The following is a 17,303-nucleotide window of genomic DNA, read 5'->3' as shown; positions in this document are numbered from 1 at the left end:
CTCACTTGAAACGAGACCCAAAGAAAGGTGTTGTCAACAATCAGATTCTGGACTGGTCTTTCAAACTTGATGGCATCTTCCATAATGCAACTCAGGAGCATGTCTTTTCCACTGTGGCATCAGACATGGTCACCTCAGCTCTTGATGGTTACAATGGTAATGTTTTGCTTTTGAGGTGAACATCTTAAAACGATTTTTTCAGTATAACTTCGTTAGTATAAGGATATACGTACAGTATCTCCCTTTCTGAAAGAATAGGCAAATGAAGATTTTCATGTGTTTTGGGTTTTTTGTTGTTGTTATTTTTTGTTTTGTTTTTGTAGTCCTCTTGCAAAGATGCTTTTATCTGATACATGTACATGACAAAATATTAAGCTTTATTATATGTACACTGTCATAACTTTGAAACCAATTACTACTTATGCTACAAGAAATACAAATAAACACAGAAACTATTCCCCTCTATTTGCCTGCCTTTCTCTTTTGTCTTTAAAAAAGGGATGGGAAAAAGTCAAATTTACCGAAAATAGATGGGAAAAATTGAAACAGTGACAACAAAAGTATGGTCAACTTTATCCAGCAAAGAGAAGCATCAATGATGAAAGGCATTCAATGACTGTGTGCAGCCACCCTGATGTGCTATGGGCAGACAGGTGCAGGGAAAACCTTCACCATCACGGGAGCCACAGAGAGTTATCGCCACAGGGGGATGATCCCTCGGGCCCTGTCCCAGCTGTTCAGGGAGATTGAGGAACGCCCAGAGTACAGCATCACTGTCAGGTACTGGTTGTGCTCCTTTATTACCTTTTTGTGTCATATCTTGAGTATGATCAACAATTAAAGTTATTATTCTATCTCGGTGATGTTACACTGGACGTATTCCTTTATTTCGTTTTTATTGTTCAGTGTTATAGAGTATAATTAAAAACACACAGAATGATAGATATTCAGTTTAAAAAGTATTCATTCCAATTCATATCAAACATATTTATATCTTTTATGTAGATGTTAGCCAGTGAACAAGTGCAGTCACTCTTACTCCTTAAAACAAAGGCACACAACTTTGGGGCAATTCAGTTTAGTGTTGCGCATCGGCTTGCACACAAGAAAATAAAAGATACACAGCAATAATGCAAGAGACCAATGTGCTGTAAACTAACTGCATTCATAGAGCTAACCTCTATTACATCTTCTCTGTCACTGCAGGATATCCTACCTGGAAATCTACAATGAAGCAATGTACGATCTGCTTTCCTCTCTTCCTGAGTCAGAGGCTCAGCCAACAGGCGAGCCAATGGTGGTGACGGAGAACCAGGATGGGACCTATGTGAAGGGACTGGCTTCTCACCTGGCTCAGAATGAGGAGGAAGCTCTGAACCTTCTCTTTGAGGTCACTGCAATAATTTAAAATGTTTCTTTGGTTAACACTCTGTGGAGATTATGTGTACATGTATGTTTGTGTGTTCATGTGTTTGTATGGTTGTGTAGAGATTGTGCATACATGCATGTTTTTTGTTCATGTATTTGTATGGATGTGTACACTTTGTTTACCATATATTTTTTATGTGTGTGTGTGTCTGTGAGTGTGTGTCTGTGTCTGTGTGTGTGTGTGAGTGAGTGTGTGTGAGTGTGTGTGTGTGAAAGGGTGGCACGAGTAGAAGAGAGGTGAGGATATGCATCTGTGTGTTTGCTTTCCAGAGAACAAAGCATTAACAATTTTTATTATCTTCAAAATTTGACGTTTGTATGTCCATTTCTCACTATGTGTGTGTGCTTGCACACACCGTTGTGTTTATATGCATGTGTATACACATGTCTTTGTGTTTGTTTGTGTACATGTGTGCATGCATGTTTGTGGTACATGCATGCATGTTGTGAATGTACATGCGCATTCAGATACATGGACTCATTAATGTACACATCAATGTTTTGTGTTTGTCGACAAATTGAGCAGGGTTTTAGTATTAAATTTTCATGCATTAAGAAAAAAAAATCAAGAAAGGAAAAGAAAAAAGCAAGAAGATAAACAATAGTTTATCAGCTGTAACATTGTGCTTTCTAAATGTTTTCAGGGTGAAACAAACAGAGCCATTGCTGCCCATTCCTTGAACAGGATGTCATCCCGATCCCACTGCATCTTCACAGTGTACCTTGAGGTGCAGTATTCGTTATAATTCTGTTGCCTGCTGTGTATTTTCATATGACTGATGTTGAAGAATCTTTAAAGCAGTGTTTTTGTTTGTTTGTTTTTGTCTTTTTTTTTAATCAAATGTGGTCTATTATATAACAGAAAATGAAATTTGGCCTACCCATTTTATCTGCAGTCTTTCTGCAAGTTTTTATATTTTCTGTATGACTTTTGTCTTTTTTTCCCCATCTATTTCTAGTCAAGATCAAGAGTGCAGTCGAGCGCCAAGTACACTGTGTCAAAGCTGAACTTCGTGGACTTGGCTGGTTCTGAACGTATTGGAAAATCCAAGGTAATTTTGAATTCTGCTTTTGCTTGTGCTGTTCATGTGTTTGTGTTTGTGTGTATGAGTGTGTGTGTGTGTGTGTGAACATGTTCTCTGAATGTATATTGTATATCATTATTTATAGTATTTGTTTTATATAACTTGACATGATTTGTTGAATATGTGGTTTAAATTTTCAAATGACTTTTTACCCTACCATTTACATTATTTGAATTGTTCTGAGAGAATAAGTATACCATATATTTTTTTAAGTATTTGTATCAAATATTCTGTGACTATATAGACTAGTAAAGGACAAAAATGGACACAAAAAAAAAAAAAAAAAAAAGAAAAAAAAAGAAAATCACCATCACTGAATATTTTCCTCATATATTTCTCATGCTATCAGTCGGAAGGCAAGATGGTGACGGAGGCCATGTACATCAACAAGTCGCTGTCGTTCCTGGAGCAAGTGGTGATCGCGCTGTCTGACAGGCACCGGGAGCACATCCCCTTCCGTCAGTCCAAGCTGACCCACTACCTGAAGGACTCCATCGGTGGCAACTGCAACACTGTCCTAATTGCCAACATCTGGGGGGAACGAGCCCAGCTGGAGGAGACGGTGAGGGGGCGTGGAGGGAGGGGGGAAAGGTGGGGTGGTTTTGGGGGCCGGCTCGTTGGTTTGGGTATCATTGTTAAAAAATGCAAAATAATGATAATATGATTGATTTATTTGAAGACTTGATTCACCAGTTGTTGACAAAATGTTTTGTGTCATGAACGCTTCGAAGCATTAAAGTTACAAAAGGAAAGATTTGTTTGTTTTCTTCTTTCAGTGATTGTTCACTTCATGCTTGAGTATGGGAAAAATCAGTTATTACTTCATTTATCATTTTATTTCATCTCTCTGTTTTGGGTTCTTTTTTGTTGCTGTTTTCATTTTATTTGATTTGATTTTAGAAGCATGTTTCTATCAACTATCATTCATTCACATGATACTGATCCTCAGTACAATTTTTTTTTTTAGACATACTAAATTGTATAACTCATGCAGCTTGCAATTCCAGCATGTTTTGTGAGAATAAACAGTATCCCTTGCAGGAAAAAAAGTCACACGTTTTCTCTCCTGAGAAGTGTTTACAATTACAGGAAATTTTATCTTTACCCAATGCAGCCCTGCCATAGTTTATGACTTTAAACATACTTTCTACAGTTCATAAAGTGTTGTGGGGTTCGCAGGTGTCCACCCTGCGTTTTGCAACTCGCATGATGTGTGTGTCCAATGAGCCGGCGATCAACGAAGTGTATGATCCTGCGGTAAGTAGCTGCTGTACACATTTGATAAGTAAAACAAAAGACCTCACTGAATCATAAGGTGCCCTGATCATGGCCACATTTCAGTGAAAAATCAAACAATAAACTTATGAAACAAAGCTGACACACAAACATACAAGTAAACAAAGAGGGAGTGACTTCACAGAAACTGTTAAAAAAATGAATGCACTGTTTACTTCTCTTGTCATTTAATTTTCATTTGCCAGCATTACATAAGTGGAAGAACTTCTGAAATACTGAATTTTTTTTCCTTGCACAAGAAACCATTCATTTGCTGGTTAGAAGAGAAAATATACCAATGATTTTTTAGCAGCTAAAGCATCAGAACATTTTAAATTGGACAGTTCGATAGAACCTGAAGTGAATTTGGACTTCAGAAAAAAAACCTTTGTCCCTAGCATTGTGTGGTAGGTAAAACTGAGACTGAAATCTGTATTTGCTATCATGATGCTTCCCCAGGCTTGCAAATATTGCAGAGAAAGTCATGAAGTGAGGGTGAGATGGCTGTGATCACTTTCCGTTTGAGTGACTTCAGATGCATGATTTTATTATTCCTTGTTACATTACCGATTTTGTTTTGTTGTCTGTTCACATGTATCTTACAGCTGGGCATGAAAACATCACAAAAGCCAGTACTTTCTTTGTGTCACATTAAGCTAACACAACGCAGATTTTTGTCAGTGACAATATGATTTCGTGTCCACTCTTTGTAAAGTTTGCAAATCTCAACAGAATTTTGAGACCTGGTGTAATGTAGTTTCTGAAAGATATAGACTGTGAAGAAATGAAAGAGAATGGCTGACGGTCATCTTAGGTCTGGAAATGGCCAGTTAGAGTGGACATTGTTCAAAGGTGGCAATGGTCCTGCCAGGATTGTAGGATTTCACTGTAAAAAAAATAGCTGCAATGTATAATGGGTATTTGCAAAGAGCAGTCTGAAGGTAATGCCACTGAAATGGCATGGAAAATACAACACACACACACACAAAAAAAGGATAGATGGATACTAATTTTTATCTTCCACACTGTCTAGCCAAGGGTATGGCCCTGACTATGATGATTTGTGACTGGTTGATTTAGATTGATGCATAATCGTTTACACCACACTATATTGCTGCCAGTGTTTGTGTTTCTTATTCTTGGCTTGTTTGTGCTTTGTCATCTTTGTGTGGTCATGCTGTCAGGTGACACTGCATCAAGGATGTTGTACATTGACAGTACTTGGGTTCATATCACTGATTATATACAGCAGTTTTGGACTGTTCCAGTGAGCACAGATGCCACTTTATTTTGAGTCATTATTCATTCTCTCTCTCTTTTTTTTTTTTTTTTTTTTTTTTTGTTGTCAGATTGTTTTTGTAGGTATTTAGTTTTGAATTACTTGTTATTCAGATGGAGCAGACACAATTACTTTGAAATTTTATTTTGTGCATTGTGTATCTAAATGATAAACAGTCTTGATCTGCTGTCATAAATCATGAAGAAAAGGAATGGAATGCACTCACATTGTTTGTGTAATTTCAGACACTGTTGTTTGTTTTTCAGTTTTAGGTGTTTGATTCAGCCCACTGGCTTAATGGTGACTTTTCATTGCATTTTGTACTGTTTGAGTGTTGCTTCTTTTTTTTTTTTTCTTCTTTTTTTTTTTTAACCAGGTGATACGTAATTATTCTTTAATTTGCATACCAGTGTTTGGTTATTTATGATTGTGGATTGTTTTCACAATGTTCAAGTGCAGGGGAAATGAAATGTTATTAAGAAATATGTTTTTTGTTGTTGTTGTTGTTGTTTTTGGGGTTTTTTTCATTTTCTAGTTTCTGTGAGTGAATGAAAGTGGATGGGGTTGGGGTTAGGGGTGTGTGTTTTAAAGGAACCATTTTGCTGTGTATTTCTGTGAGAACCTTCAATTAATGAGTGTTTATATATGTATTTTTTTTAAATATACATGCTTCTCTCTTATATGATGTGATTTTAATTACATAGAATATTAACAACGATCTAATGAATAATGAATATATATAAGGGGTTAAGTGTATGAGCATATAGATATAGGAATCATTCATTGGAATCCCTCGTATTTGACTTTTGTGTGATCATGAGTAAATCTGTAAATGTTTAGAACGCATGAAATTTAAGTTTGATTTTAAATTGCGGTTTGTTTGTGTTTTGATGTTCCATTAATTTTTCGTCTTCGTCATCATCAGCATCATCATCAGTAGTAGTAGTAGTAGTATCACTAGTATTATTATCACTAGTATTAATATCATGATTACTGTTATCAACACAGCTTATTTTTAATCCTCAGCTGCTGGTAAAGAAGATGCAGCGGGAAATCAGTCACCTGAAAGCAGAGCTGGCAATGCATGACACTCTGGTAGGTATCTTGTGTGAATGAGCACTGTTGATGAAACAATACATAAAAACATGCCTCATGCCCTTGAGTAGGAACAACATACGTGAATGCACATATGTGCATATTATGTACACAGAATATGTCTGTCTTTTTTTCTTTTTTCTTTTTTTTTGTCTTTGTATGGAAGGAATTTATATCTGTCAGACACACAGCACATAGGTTTTTGTTTTAGAGATTTCTGAGACTAATTTTTCCTGAATTTAGCTGGTTCATCTGAAGAATTTCCAGATGAATATTCACAGATTTTGGATTTTGTTGATGTTGTTGTTGTTTCTGTTAAGAGTGTGTGTGTGTGTTTGCACGCGTGCTCGTGCACGTGCGTGTGTAATGGTTGACAAAGGTAAGAATGATAGTGATATGCATTGATATGGAGATAAATTGTAGTTTAATGGTACCTGACAGGTTTGCACTGTACAGTTTCTTTTACAATATATTCTGATATAACCAGACCTTGCATGCAGTTTTGGTCAGGAAATTTTAATGATACTCACAAATGTGAATCTTTAAAATTGGATGACACTTGACTTTGTGGTTCCAGTCTTCCTACTTGTGCCAGTAGCACTCAACATTTGGTAGGAGCTTGGCTGGACAGAAATGATATTCATTATTCTATTGGGGTCGTACGAATTAGTGGTGCCAACCATTCTTCTAACTTGGTGCATTCTAGAAATAGCTGCATTGATACAATATGGATCACCAGTTTATTCTCTGTTTCTCTTTTCTTTGTTTGATTGTTATGTGCTTTAATTTTTCTTATTTTAAAAAACCTCAGTATATTTGTGTACCTTTAAAATTTTGAACTTTAGTTAAGCTTTATTAACCAATAGAATTTCACACGTTTGACAGTCTAAGACTACCTGTACAAGTGCTACACCTTCTAAGGTTTGCATCTAAGTTAAAGTGCATTTTTGTTGGGTTTTTTGTTGTTGTTGAAAGAACATTTTGTTGGTTTTTTTCTTGTCTTTAAAAAAAACAAATTCTTTATTAGTTTGCTTTTGTATTTTTTCCTGTTTATTTAATTTTCTCTTTTATTCTTTATACAAATGCTGTTCTCTTCAGTCTTGAGATGTGATGTATGGTTGATTTAATCATAATCTGTATCTACATATTTACAGTTACAGTTTTGACTTCAGATAAAGTGAAATATTATAATTTCTATTTCTCATCATAATATAGTAATCTATAGAGCTCTTTGTATTTTGTTGATTTAAGTTTAAAGATATTCAAGCTGTATATTATATTGTGTGTGAACATGTGTGTGTGTGTGCGTGTGTGTGTGTGTGTGTGTTGTTTGTAGATCAGTGAAGTTTCATTACCTAATCTACAACAGTATTGCCCCCTCATTTCCCCCTTGAAACTGAATTCTTTGGCGAGAATTTTTCCCAAATACATCTAAAAATCAGACTGAGCATATTGAATGTGATTTTGTTTCATTTTTTAATTTCTTCAGACCAATCGCAGTCAGGTGACCTATGAACCCCTGTCAGAGCAGCAGAAGTTTGAGATTCGACAACAGTGTCGGCGCTTCCTGGAGGGTAACCTGGATGAGATTGATGTAAGCCATTGATTAGATCTGGACATTAATAAGGACAACCGGCTTTGAGGGAAAAAAAAGGGGGGGAGGGGTGGTTTAAAAGGGGGTGCCTAGGCAGAATTTGTTAGTCATTTGACTTCAGATCTAGTGTTCACCAGTAATAAGTGTTTTTGGCTCTGTTTCGATGACTGGCTTGAATTTGGGTTGTTTAGAGACACAGAAGCACAAGTCCAACAATGTTTCCTAGAGGTCATGTATGGCTCTCTTTCATGCACAGTTGATAGCAGAGGGTACGTACTGCTATCATGAAAAAAGTTTGGATATCTTGTAATGAATGAAGCATGGGAGGGGTATTGAATGAACTGCTGCTGTGTAGAATGGGTCTTTCTTGACCCATGGAACATGTTGAGCCAAATAAGATGGAATATGCGTTGGAGGATTAAAAGGGAGGATTGTACAGGTCATAGTTGCATGTCTGAAAGGCTTCAGATCAAGACTGATGTGCTTTCATAATGAGATTGATGGATTCCATGATGGTGTGTGAAGACAGAAAAACAAATAGAGCAAACTTTCATGAAGGAGATAAAACTTTAAAACCAGACAGTTGAGATACACAGTTTTACAGGTTTTTATCCATGCACTAGCCTTTACTGTTATTTCATATTTTTTTTACTGCAAAGAAAATGGCTTTTTTTGTTGGTGTTACTGGTGATAGTGCATGTTTTGAATGGATGCCTTAGTCATCATCAAAGTTCTTTGGAGCAGAAAAATATTGCAATCTTTATGGATTTTTTCTTTTTGCTTTCAGATTGTCAACTTAAGACAGATTCAAGGAACGTTTGATCTTTATGGATTTTTTTTTTTTTTTTTTTTTGCTTTCAGATTGTCAACTTGAGACAGATTCAAGGAACGTTTGAAGCCTTCCGTGAAATCTATGGGTAGGTTTTCATGCTTTCTTTGTTATTCGTCTTTATCCCTCACAGTTTTACATAATGCATTGTTTATGTATTATTTATATGTTTCAGTATGCACAGTGTGTTTGATAAATGATGAAGAGTGAATGTGTACATCTGTCTGCATATATATGTAAATAGCCTTTGTATGCAAATTGGTATAAACTCCTTATCTTTGAGTGCCTATGCATATTTTGTTTTTATGATGTTTGTGTTGTTGATGTTACATGATGAGAATGATAATGACAATAATGACAGTTATTATTATCAAAGTTTTCTTTTTGATGATGATAATGATGATAATAATAATAATAATAACAATAATAATATGATAATTAAGTGCTCTTCTATAGCGCTGTTTCCTCACAGAGAGGCTCACAAATTACTCACAACAAGAAAGAAACAACAATAATCAAGAAGATGCAGATAACAGTAAGTCACTCACAACACTTCACAAATTACATTTTACAAAAGAAAAGCAATAATCATCAAGAAAAAGAATCAACCACAAAGAAACAGTCACCATCCTCACATCATGGAGAGTGCATACACGCGCGCGCGCACACACACACACACACACATGTGCATGCACAAAACACACAGATGATGACAGTTATTCTCACAGAAGAGTTCTTTGTTATCAGACAAATGGTGCAGGATGTGGAGGAAAGACTCCGGCAGAAGTTCACACTGATTGACAAGGGTGACAGTGCAGCCATCGCTGCTGCTCAGCAGGTAAAACTGTATTGTTAGCATTGGCTTTCATTGCCAGTATACATGTTAGCAGTTGAATTAGAAAGTAAAGTATGTGTCTCCTAGCTGAAGTAGATAAATATTTCATTGTGAACAATATGTCAGCATGTGCAGAGTAGAAGTGTGCTATCTATTCACTGTGAAACAACTCGGTTACTGGTCTGCATATATTTAAAGTGTAGTACCTTTAATTATCATCTAAACCATCATACAGTTCTTTTAGCTGGTGTAGATATTTGTGTACTATCATGATTGTCTCAAACATAATATATACACATTGCTCCAACATTTTCTTATGATCTTTCACATGAGTCATACTGAAACTGTATTATTTTTGCAAGCATCTTATCTTTCATAAGGCTGCCCCAGAATCAGAAGCATCATGCTGTCACCAATTACCAAGTCACCAACACATTCATGAGACATACCGAAGTCTGCACACAATGCCTGGTGTGTTTGTAACTGAATGCTTACACATCTTCATAAGCATTCAATTTTTTTCTTTAGACAGAGAGGCTGCATGCGTTGCAGACTCAGTAATCCTTTCATAGCCAGTTTACTTGATAGTAGTATAAGGACTGGTTTTTCTTGGTTTCAAGGCTGGCGTGGCCATAGCAGATGACGGGAGCCTGGTGGGTGAGACTGACGGTTCAGGCTTTGGCATTGGCAATGCTCCCAAGTCTGCCAAGGCTGAGCCATCCGCAGTTGTACAGCTGAAGAAGAAGGAACGCGACCGCGAAAAGAAGAGGAGCGGAAGAGGAAGGTGAACCTTTGCAGTTCATGAAGCAAATGGAATGGACTGTCATTGCGTTGCTGAGATTTTTTTTTGACACAGAAACATAATATTTGAAGTTGCAAAATCTGAAGAAGAGGAATGATGATGAAAACAGCCAAAGTCTGGAAGAGAAAGAATGGTGTTCACAGACTTTGAAACAAGAGTGCCACACTGTTTGCGTATGTTCACATTTTTCTTGGGGAATTAGAGGGAAAAGCAAATGACTCTAGGTGAGACTTTGTAATTTGTCTGTGCATGTCTAAGTCACGTTTCTTAAGCCCGCACAATATTTCTGTTACTGAAAAAAACAAAACAAATAAACTTGCAGCAGATTTTGTTTTTAATTCACTTGTATTGTTTTTCAGATTTGAATCTCTTATTATCCTGCAATCCATCTGAAAGCATTCTTCCAAATATCTTTTGTAATGCTGTTAAATAATTGTTTGTGATATGACAGTTAATGTATATTGGATTTTTTTTTTTCATTAACACAAACAAATCATTATACTGTCTCTGAAGACCTGTCTTTTAGCCCACCGTCATATGAAACATAATTCATCCATTGATATTCTCCAAAGCAGCAGCCCTCCTGGAGTGAAGACTTCCTCCAGCCCATCACAGAGTGCCAAGGGAGAGCGGGAACGCGAAGTGAAGTCCCCCCATGGATCACAAGGGGAGCGTGAAAAGGATGGAGAGGGGTCGGCGTCGCCTGTCAGTTCTGCTGGTGCCACCTCCAGGCCCGAGAAAGTGCCGCGCCCAAGGTGGGTAACTTTCTGTTTCTGTCTTTTATTCAGAAAGAGGCTGTTCTGTGGGTAGCTTCTTAAAAAAAATGCACACACAAAAGAAGAAGAGGAAGAAGAAAAAGATACAAACAACAGATGATTGAGTCACCAGAGTACCAAATGCATACTGCAGGAGCATTATATTGCTTGTGAAAGCTGCATAAAAATAAGGATAACAGTTCCCTTTTTATATTGAAAGTTAAAGGGTAACTGTTTCCCTTTTATTTCTAGAAAAGGCTGTTCTTTTGGCAGCATGTGAAAGCTCCATGTTAATAGTGAAATATTTAATTTGTTCTTTTGACTGTCCATGTTAGTAAAGCATGAATATTTTCTCTTTGTGTAAGAAAAACTTCATTTACTGATTCAGATCTTTCATTTTCTGTCTTGTCTTTGTTCTGTTTTACTCTGGAAATATGCATTGTCCTAAGTCATTCTACCCCTCAGCTACATGCCTGCTACATCTCACCTGGATCAGCACTACATGAGACCACTTCAGAAAAAACAATGTGGTTCACTATTAGGGCGAAAATCAATGGACAATTGTTGACGTTATCGGTCAAACAAAGCTTCGTTTTCATGCTTCCAGAATCGGTAAATGGTTCATTTAGAATTCCAACTGTACAAGTAAGAATAAACGAAATTCAAATGGTGTGTTGGTACAAGAATACTCGTACCTGGTCCACAGGGGAAGTAATCATATGAGTTAGCTCATACCTGCAGTAGATTGAGTTAAACCAGAGAGTGAAGGAGTGTATATGTGCAATTCCAAGCTCAGTGTATGTGTTTTCATTTTCAGTTTATTTTATGATCGCATGGCAAAGTCAAATATTCTGTTTTGCAGTACCCTGCCTCTCAGTGTCATCATTTTATCAGTCATTGTGGTCACCAGATTTGTCATTGCCATCATAGACTATCATAGAATTTTTGTGTTTTTGTATTTTGCAGCACTCCACCAAGCCGGACCACAGCTTTTGAAGAATTCAAACAGGAAAGAGGCAGTGAAATCAACAGGATCCTGATTGAGAACAAAGGTTCTCTCTCTCTCTCTCTCTCTCTCACACACACACATACATACACACAGACCACACCAAACCACACCACACAACACCACACCACACACACACACACACACCTGTTTTTTATGGCAATGAATAACTTTTGATTTGATGAAATGAATACAGTATATCTTTTTTTTTCACAGCAGTGATATGCACAGTGTAGGATGTTTTATTTTACAGAACTGCTGGCATCGAAGAAGAGGTATTACTCTGACCTGGCCAAAAAGATCAACAACACCAAAATGGACATTGACAGCACAAGGCAGACACTGGACAAACTCCGAATTGACAGAGAGGCGGAGGGTAAGTTTTCAGATCTGCTGCTCACTCAGCTGATCATTCAAGATTTGGAAGAAACTGTTTCCCCATAGAATCTCTTCCAGTATTTCTTAAGGATGTTTATCCACTTTCCATTCAACTAGCTGAAACCATAGAATGACTGAAAAGATTTGGTAAAAAGAACTGTAATTTGATTTGAAAGAAAACCAAGGTAAAACAAGAGGGCAAGACAAAGTGCTTATCTATGCTAAGATTCTTCTGCTCTGTCAAAAAAGGCAATCGTTAATGCATAGGAGTCAGCTATATACTGTTTTGTTGTTGTTGTCTTTTTTGCTTTTGTTTCTAAACAGAAGTAAAGAGTTTTTTAGTCACAATATTGAAGAATGACATAATAATTATATTTGTTATTTCTGAGTTGAAAAGTGCCTATCCCATCAGTACTGTACAATTGATACTGACCAGTTAACCCAAAGAAAAATTGTCAAAGCAGCAACACAAACAGAAAACAGTGATCAGAAGCAGAACTACAGCAGTAACAATGATAAGAAATGAACCATTATCACACTGCTTTTTTTTTTTTTTCTTCTTCTTTTTTTCTTTTTAGGTCCTGTGTACAATGATGACGGTGACATCATTATAACTGAGGATGAATTCCTGGAAATCCAGAAGCTGAAGGACCTGAAGACTACATACCGCAATGACCATGAGGAGCTGAAGGGCCTGAAGACTCAGGTCCAGTACTGTCAGAAGCTGGTGGACCAGTGTCGTCAGAAGCTTCTCAATGGTGAGATAGGGTTGGGGTGTGACAGGCGGGGCTTTTGCCATTGTGTGTGTATGTGAGAGTGTGTCTGTACATGTCTCCTTATGTGCTGATGTTTTGGGTGTGCTCATACTCATCCTTTTATGTATGTTGGCATTGGGCGAATTTAAAAAAGAATCAAACTGCAATGAACAAAAAAGTTTATATTGATTGATAGAAAGCTGTGAGCCGCATCCATTTCTCTTTTCATTAACATATTTGCATATTTCTATGTGCACACACATACACATGCTTCCACACACAAACACACATGCTTCCACACATGCACACACCCCCTCCCACACACACACACACACACACATTTGAACTAAAACACTCCATAAATTTTGCCCAAGCTCTACACTTCCCCAAACTTCCACTATGCACTCAAGAGCATACAGCAGACAGACTTGGGACAGACTATTATAATCAACAAGTTTGACGGTTCAATGCATGCTTCAGAATTTGACAAGTGGTATGCGGAGAGCTTCCTGAGCCAGTCAGATGAAGAGCAGACTAGCATGGCAGCAGGACTTGGTCAGCGCCCAGGTGTCTTCCTGCCCATCAATCCCAACGCTATGGTCAGTGACATGCAGTACTGTGGGGGCCTCACACAAGCTGACAATTTCATATCCATTTTGAAACTTTGAAGGGCTATAACTCTTCTAGTATATGGGGGACCTCACGCAAGCTTTTGATATTCATATTGAGACTTTGAAGTGCCAGAACCCTTTTAGTTTCAGAGGGCCTCACACAAAATTGCATTCTGATATCCAAATTTTAGACTTTGAAATGCTAGAACTCTTTTAGTTTCAGAGGGCCTCACATAAGTTTACATTGTCTTATCCATTTTGAAGTGCTAGAACCCTTTTCTTTTCAGGAGACATCACACAATCTTTTATACATTCATCCTAATGCCTATTTTGAGGTTCTGAAATTGTCCAGTAACCACTTCAGCCTCTGATACCTGGACCCCTGCTTCTTTTTTGTGTGTTTCAAGTGTTTTCATGCCTGATGCACCTTCATCGTTTTTTTCTTTCTTTCTTTTTTGCCACCCCATCATCCTTATCACCTCCGTGGCACTACATCAAGCAGCTCATCCTGAATCGGCCCCCCTCCCACTCCCTCCATACACACACACTGATAAATTGTCAGCTTTGTCTTTCCACAAAAGTGATGACAAGTGGTGTCTTGTTTTCCAGCCGGAGGATGAAGGAGAAAAGTTTGATCGACTGCAAATGGAGCTGCTGATGAACAACCCTGATTCTGCAGCTTTCTACAATGCCAAAATGCGCACACAGCGAAGGGTGAGATCTTTGATCCAGTGTTTATTTCGTTTCATGTGTTTCGTTAGCTCATGAAAACAGACATTTGAAAAACATTGACGGACATTTAGAAAAATCACATGCCTAAACACACACCCAGACACCTACACATGCTAACCCTCCCACACACACAAGATAATGTTATGTATTTTGAATATTGCTCATTGTTAGGAATGAGTTAGAATAAGAGATAAATTGTTAAATGGAAACAAAAAATTATGGATATTCCTTTTTTTAAAATATATAATTGTGACTTGTACCACAATTAAAATTTGGTTTTGATTTGGATAGTACAATGCTGTCAGATATATTGCCAATATATATATATATATATATTGTTGTTGTTGTTGTTTTTTATTTTTATTTTGTTTTGTTTTGTTTTTTGTTTTGTTTTTTTGAAGGGTTAGATGCATCTTCAGTGCTTCATGATTACTGTTTTCAGAAAACCTACGAGTCAGCCATGTCCCAGCCTCAGCCAAGCTACCACAGACAGCCTGGCACACCCACAATGTACTTCCGGAACAAGCCCCCCAGCATGCTTCAAGTCCAGTACTAGGGAACTCCACCCCTCCATACACTTCAAGTCCATCACTGGAACACCAACAACACCTGCACAGATCCTGGAAAGATGTATTTGAGTGCTGGTGCATTTCAGACTGTCTGGCTATGCATTTCAAACTCACGGATTTTGACACCTAGGCATTATGACCAGTTTTCCCATTTTTTGCTTGGTACATGAATCTAGCATAAGAAAATAAATCATGAAGTTGAAATCCATGGACTGTTAACCAATTCTTAATTTGCAAAGGAGGGTTCAAAAAGACATTAATTAGGTTAGTACTATAAGAGTGAAAAGACATAATATTTACCAGTAGATATGCACTAAGTAGCTTGATTGTAACACCACCTGCAAGAGTTTACAAAAATAATTAATTGTTGGTGTCTTTTTATTGTAAAGAGTTGTGTATAGAAGCAGAGTGAGTTCTGCTTAAAAGAAGTCATAGTTTTAAAACAGAACACATCACTTGATGGATAGCCATTGCTGGTCTTTCACAACAGTAAAGATTTTCAGTTTGGTGTCAGAGGTTTGCTTATTCAGTTACTGTTTTTGGTTTCTTAAATGTGTGTTCCTAGTTTCAGTACTTAAAAAAAAAAATTCTTCCAGTAACCCATGCACTTTTACAGAAATGAAAAAGGGTGTGTGTTAGAATCAGATTTTGTTCACACAGCACACAGAAATATATTTTCCGAGTTGTCCTTTGTCCCATGTTTTTTTTTCATTTATTTATTCATTTTTTATATTCATTTGTCAGATGATGGAAAACATGTCTCCTGTGTGCTTTGCACAAGTCCCATTTTCTTGACAGCCTCAGGTAAACAGGTACATATTTTTTTCTTTCTTCTGTCCACCCTTCCTCTCATCACCCCACCATGTTTGATTAGTGTGTCTGAAACATGGGCATTTACTTCGAAGGAAAACAGAAAGCAGGTAAATGTTTAGGATCATGACTTGCATTCTACATGCCAATGAAGATGGGGTTTTTTTTAACAAGGCAGGGTAATGGACAACAGCTTTTCAATTTTTCAGGCTATTTGAGATATGAGATATTCTGTTTTTCCTGCATCCATTCCTGGGTTTTGGGATCAGATAGACACTGCTGTTGATTTTACTTTGCCTCTATTTTATTTATTGTCTGTATAGGAAGTTTATATGAAGAAGGTTTATATGACATCAAATTTAAATATGGAACTGGACAGCTTTGTTTAATATGTCCTTACACTGAAAGCTTATCTGTGATTATATTATGTGCAGCTGTGATTATATCATGTGGTGCAGATGATAAGGTTTTTATATCAACAAAGGACAAAAAAAAATCATGAAAAGATTCTGCTTGAATACTGACTGCCACTTAAACACTGCTTGCAGAAAATAGGCTGTAAGGTAGCATTTATGTTTTCGCTCTTTTTTTGTGTTTTGTTTTTAAAATCATTTGTATTTATTGTTAAAAACCACATATAACTTTCTGTATGTCTTTGTCTCGCATACTTTCCGTTTCCCCCTGTATATCTCCATCAATTTTAAAACTTTATTATGTACAAAGATTTAGATCTTGTATCTACTTTATAAATATTTTGAGATTTAGTATTTCTTTTCATGAACACAGATGTGCACAACTTATTATTTCAAAACCTGTCAGTTTTAATTTATTTTAGGGGGGTTGTTTGTTTGTTTATTACTTTTTGTTTTTGTTGAGATAATATGCATCTGTTTCTTTGTTTGTTTTTTATTTATATGTGTCAGCTTCTTTTGTACAGTTGGAATATGCAGAAGCATAATTTTCACTCATGTTCACACAAATCATAAATACTTTCATATATTTTGATACATAGAAATATGGAATTCATGAAAGCTCTATTTTCTTTTTTCTTTCTTTTCTTTTTTCTTTGATAAGAGAATTTAGTGTTATACCTATTTGTTCCTTAGCTAAGGTACACCTAATCTGGTTCATGTTTGCTCTAACAAAACCCATGAACACTTTATTGCCACACTGATCTGGGTAATACATGAATATGCACGTATTGTTTTGTGTGATGTATTGTTGAGAAATGTGGCTCAAAACTGAATAAATTTACATATCAGTTTTTGAATATGTGTTCTTGTTACATTTTATATATATGTGTTCGTGTATACACACACACAGACACACGTACACGCTAAAGTACACACATATATAATATACATTCATGCTGTCTCCTCTCTGTTGCTCTCGTGATCCATACACACACATAAATAAAATGTGTGTGTTCAAAATATACTTTACTGTATGAGAACTTAATGAAGCT

The 17,303-nt window shown here is 36.7% G+C and overlaps 1 protein-coding gene across 1 annotated transcript in view; it reads left to right on the top strand.

Annotated features, from left to right (window-relative positions):
- LOC143286149 (kinesin-like protein KIF9) overlaps nt 1-17,102 on the top strand; it is a 17,765-nt gene extending 663 nt beyond the window's left edge. The window contains exons 2-20 of the mRNA XM_076593757.1: nt 1-156; nt 627-780; nt 1,207-1,390; nt 2,073-2,156; nt 2,388-2,480; nt 2,863-3,075; nt 3,693-3,770; nt 6,094-6,162; nt 7,652-7,756; nt 8,618-8,673; nt 9,333-9,423; nt 10,041-10,204; nt 10,798-10,977; nt 11,944-12,029; nt 12,237-12,359; nt 12,940-13,119; nt 13,597-13,715; nt 14,337-14,441; nt 14,902-17,102. The exon at nt 1-156 is cut by the window's left edge and continues 10 nt beyond it. Of these exons, the coding sequence (XP_076449872.1) occupies nt 1-156; nt 627-780; nt 1,207-1,390; nt 2,073-2,156; nt 2,388-2,480; nt 2,863-3,075; nt 3,693-3,770; nt 6,094-6,162; nt 7,652-7,756; nt 8,618-8,673; nt 9,333-9,423; nt 10,041-10,204; nt 10,798-10,977; nt 11,944-12,029; nt 12,237-12,359; nt 12,940-13,119; nt 13,597-13,715; nt 14,337-14,441; nt 14,902-15,015 (2,354 nt within the window). The 3' untranslated portion in view covers nt 15,016-17,102. The remainder of the gene's footprint in view (nt 157-626; nt 781-1,206; nt 1,391-2,072; nt 2,157-2,387; nt 2,481-2,862; nt 3,076-3,692; nt 3,771-6,093; nt 6,163-7,651; nt 7,757-8,617; nt 8,674-9,332; nt 9,424-10,040; nt 10,205-10,797; nt 10,978-11,943; nt 12,030-12,236; nt 12,360-12,939; nt 13,120-13,596; nt 13,716-14,336; nt 14,442-14,901) is intronic.
- Nucleotides 17,103-17,303: the final 201 nt, after the last annotated feature.

This window comes from Babylonia areolata, chromosome 1, assembly GCF_041734735.1.
Source record: "Babylonia areolata isolate BAREFJ2019XMU chromosome 1, ASM4173473v1, whole genome shotgun sequence".
NCBI classification, from domain to species: Eukaryota; Metazoa; Mollusca; class Gastropoda; order Neogastropoda; family Buccinidae; genus Babylonia; species Babylonia areolata.
The sequence above is the reverse complement of the archived record's forward strand: the minus strand, read 5'-3'. Positions and strand labels throughout refer to the sequence as shown.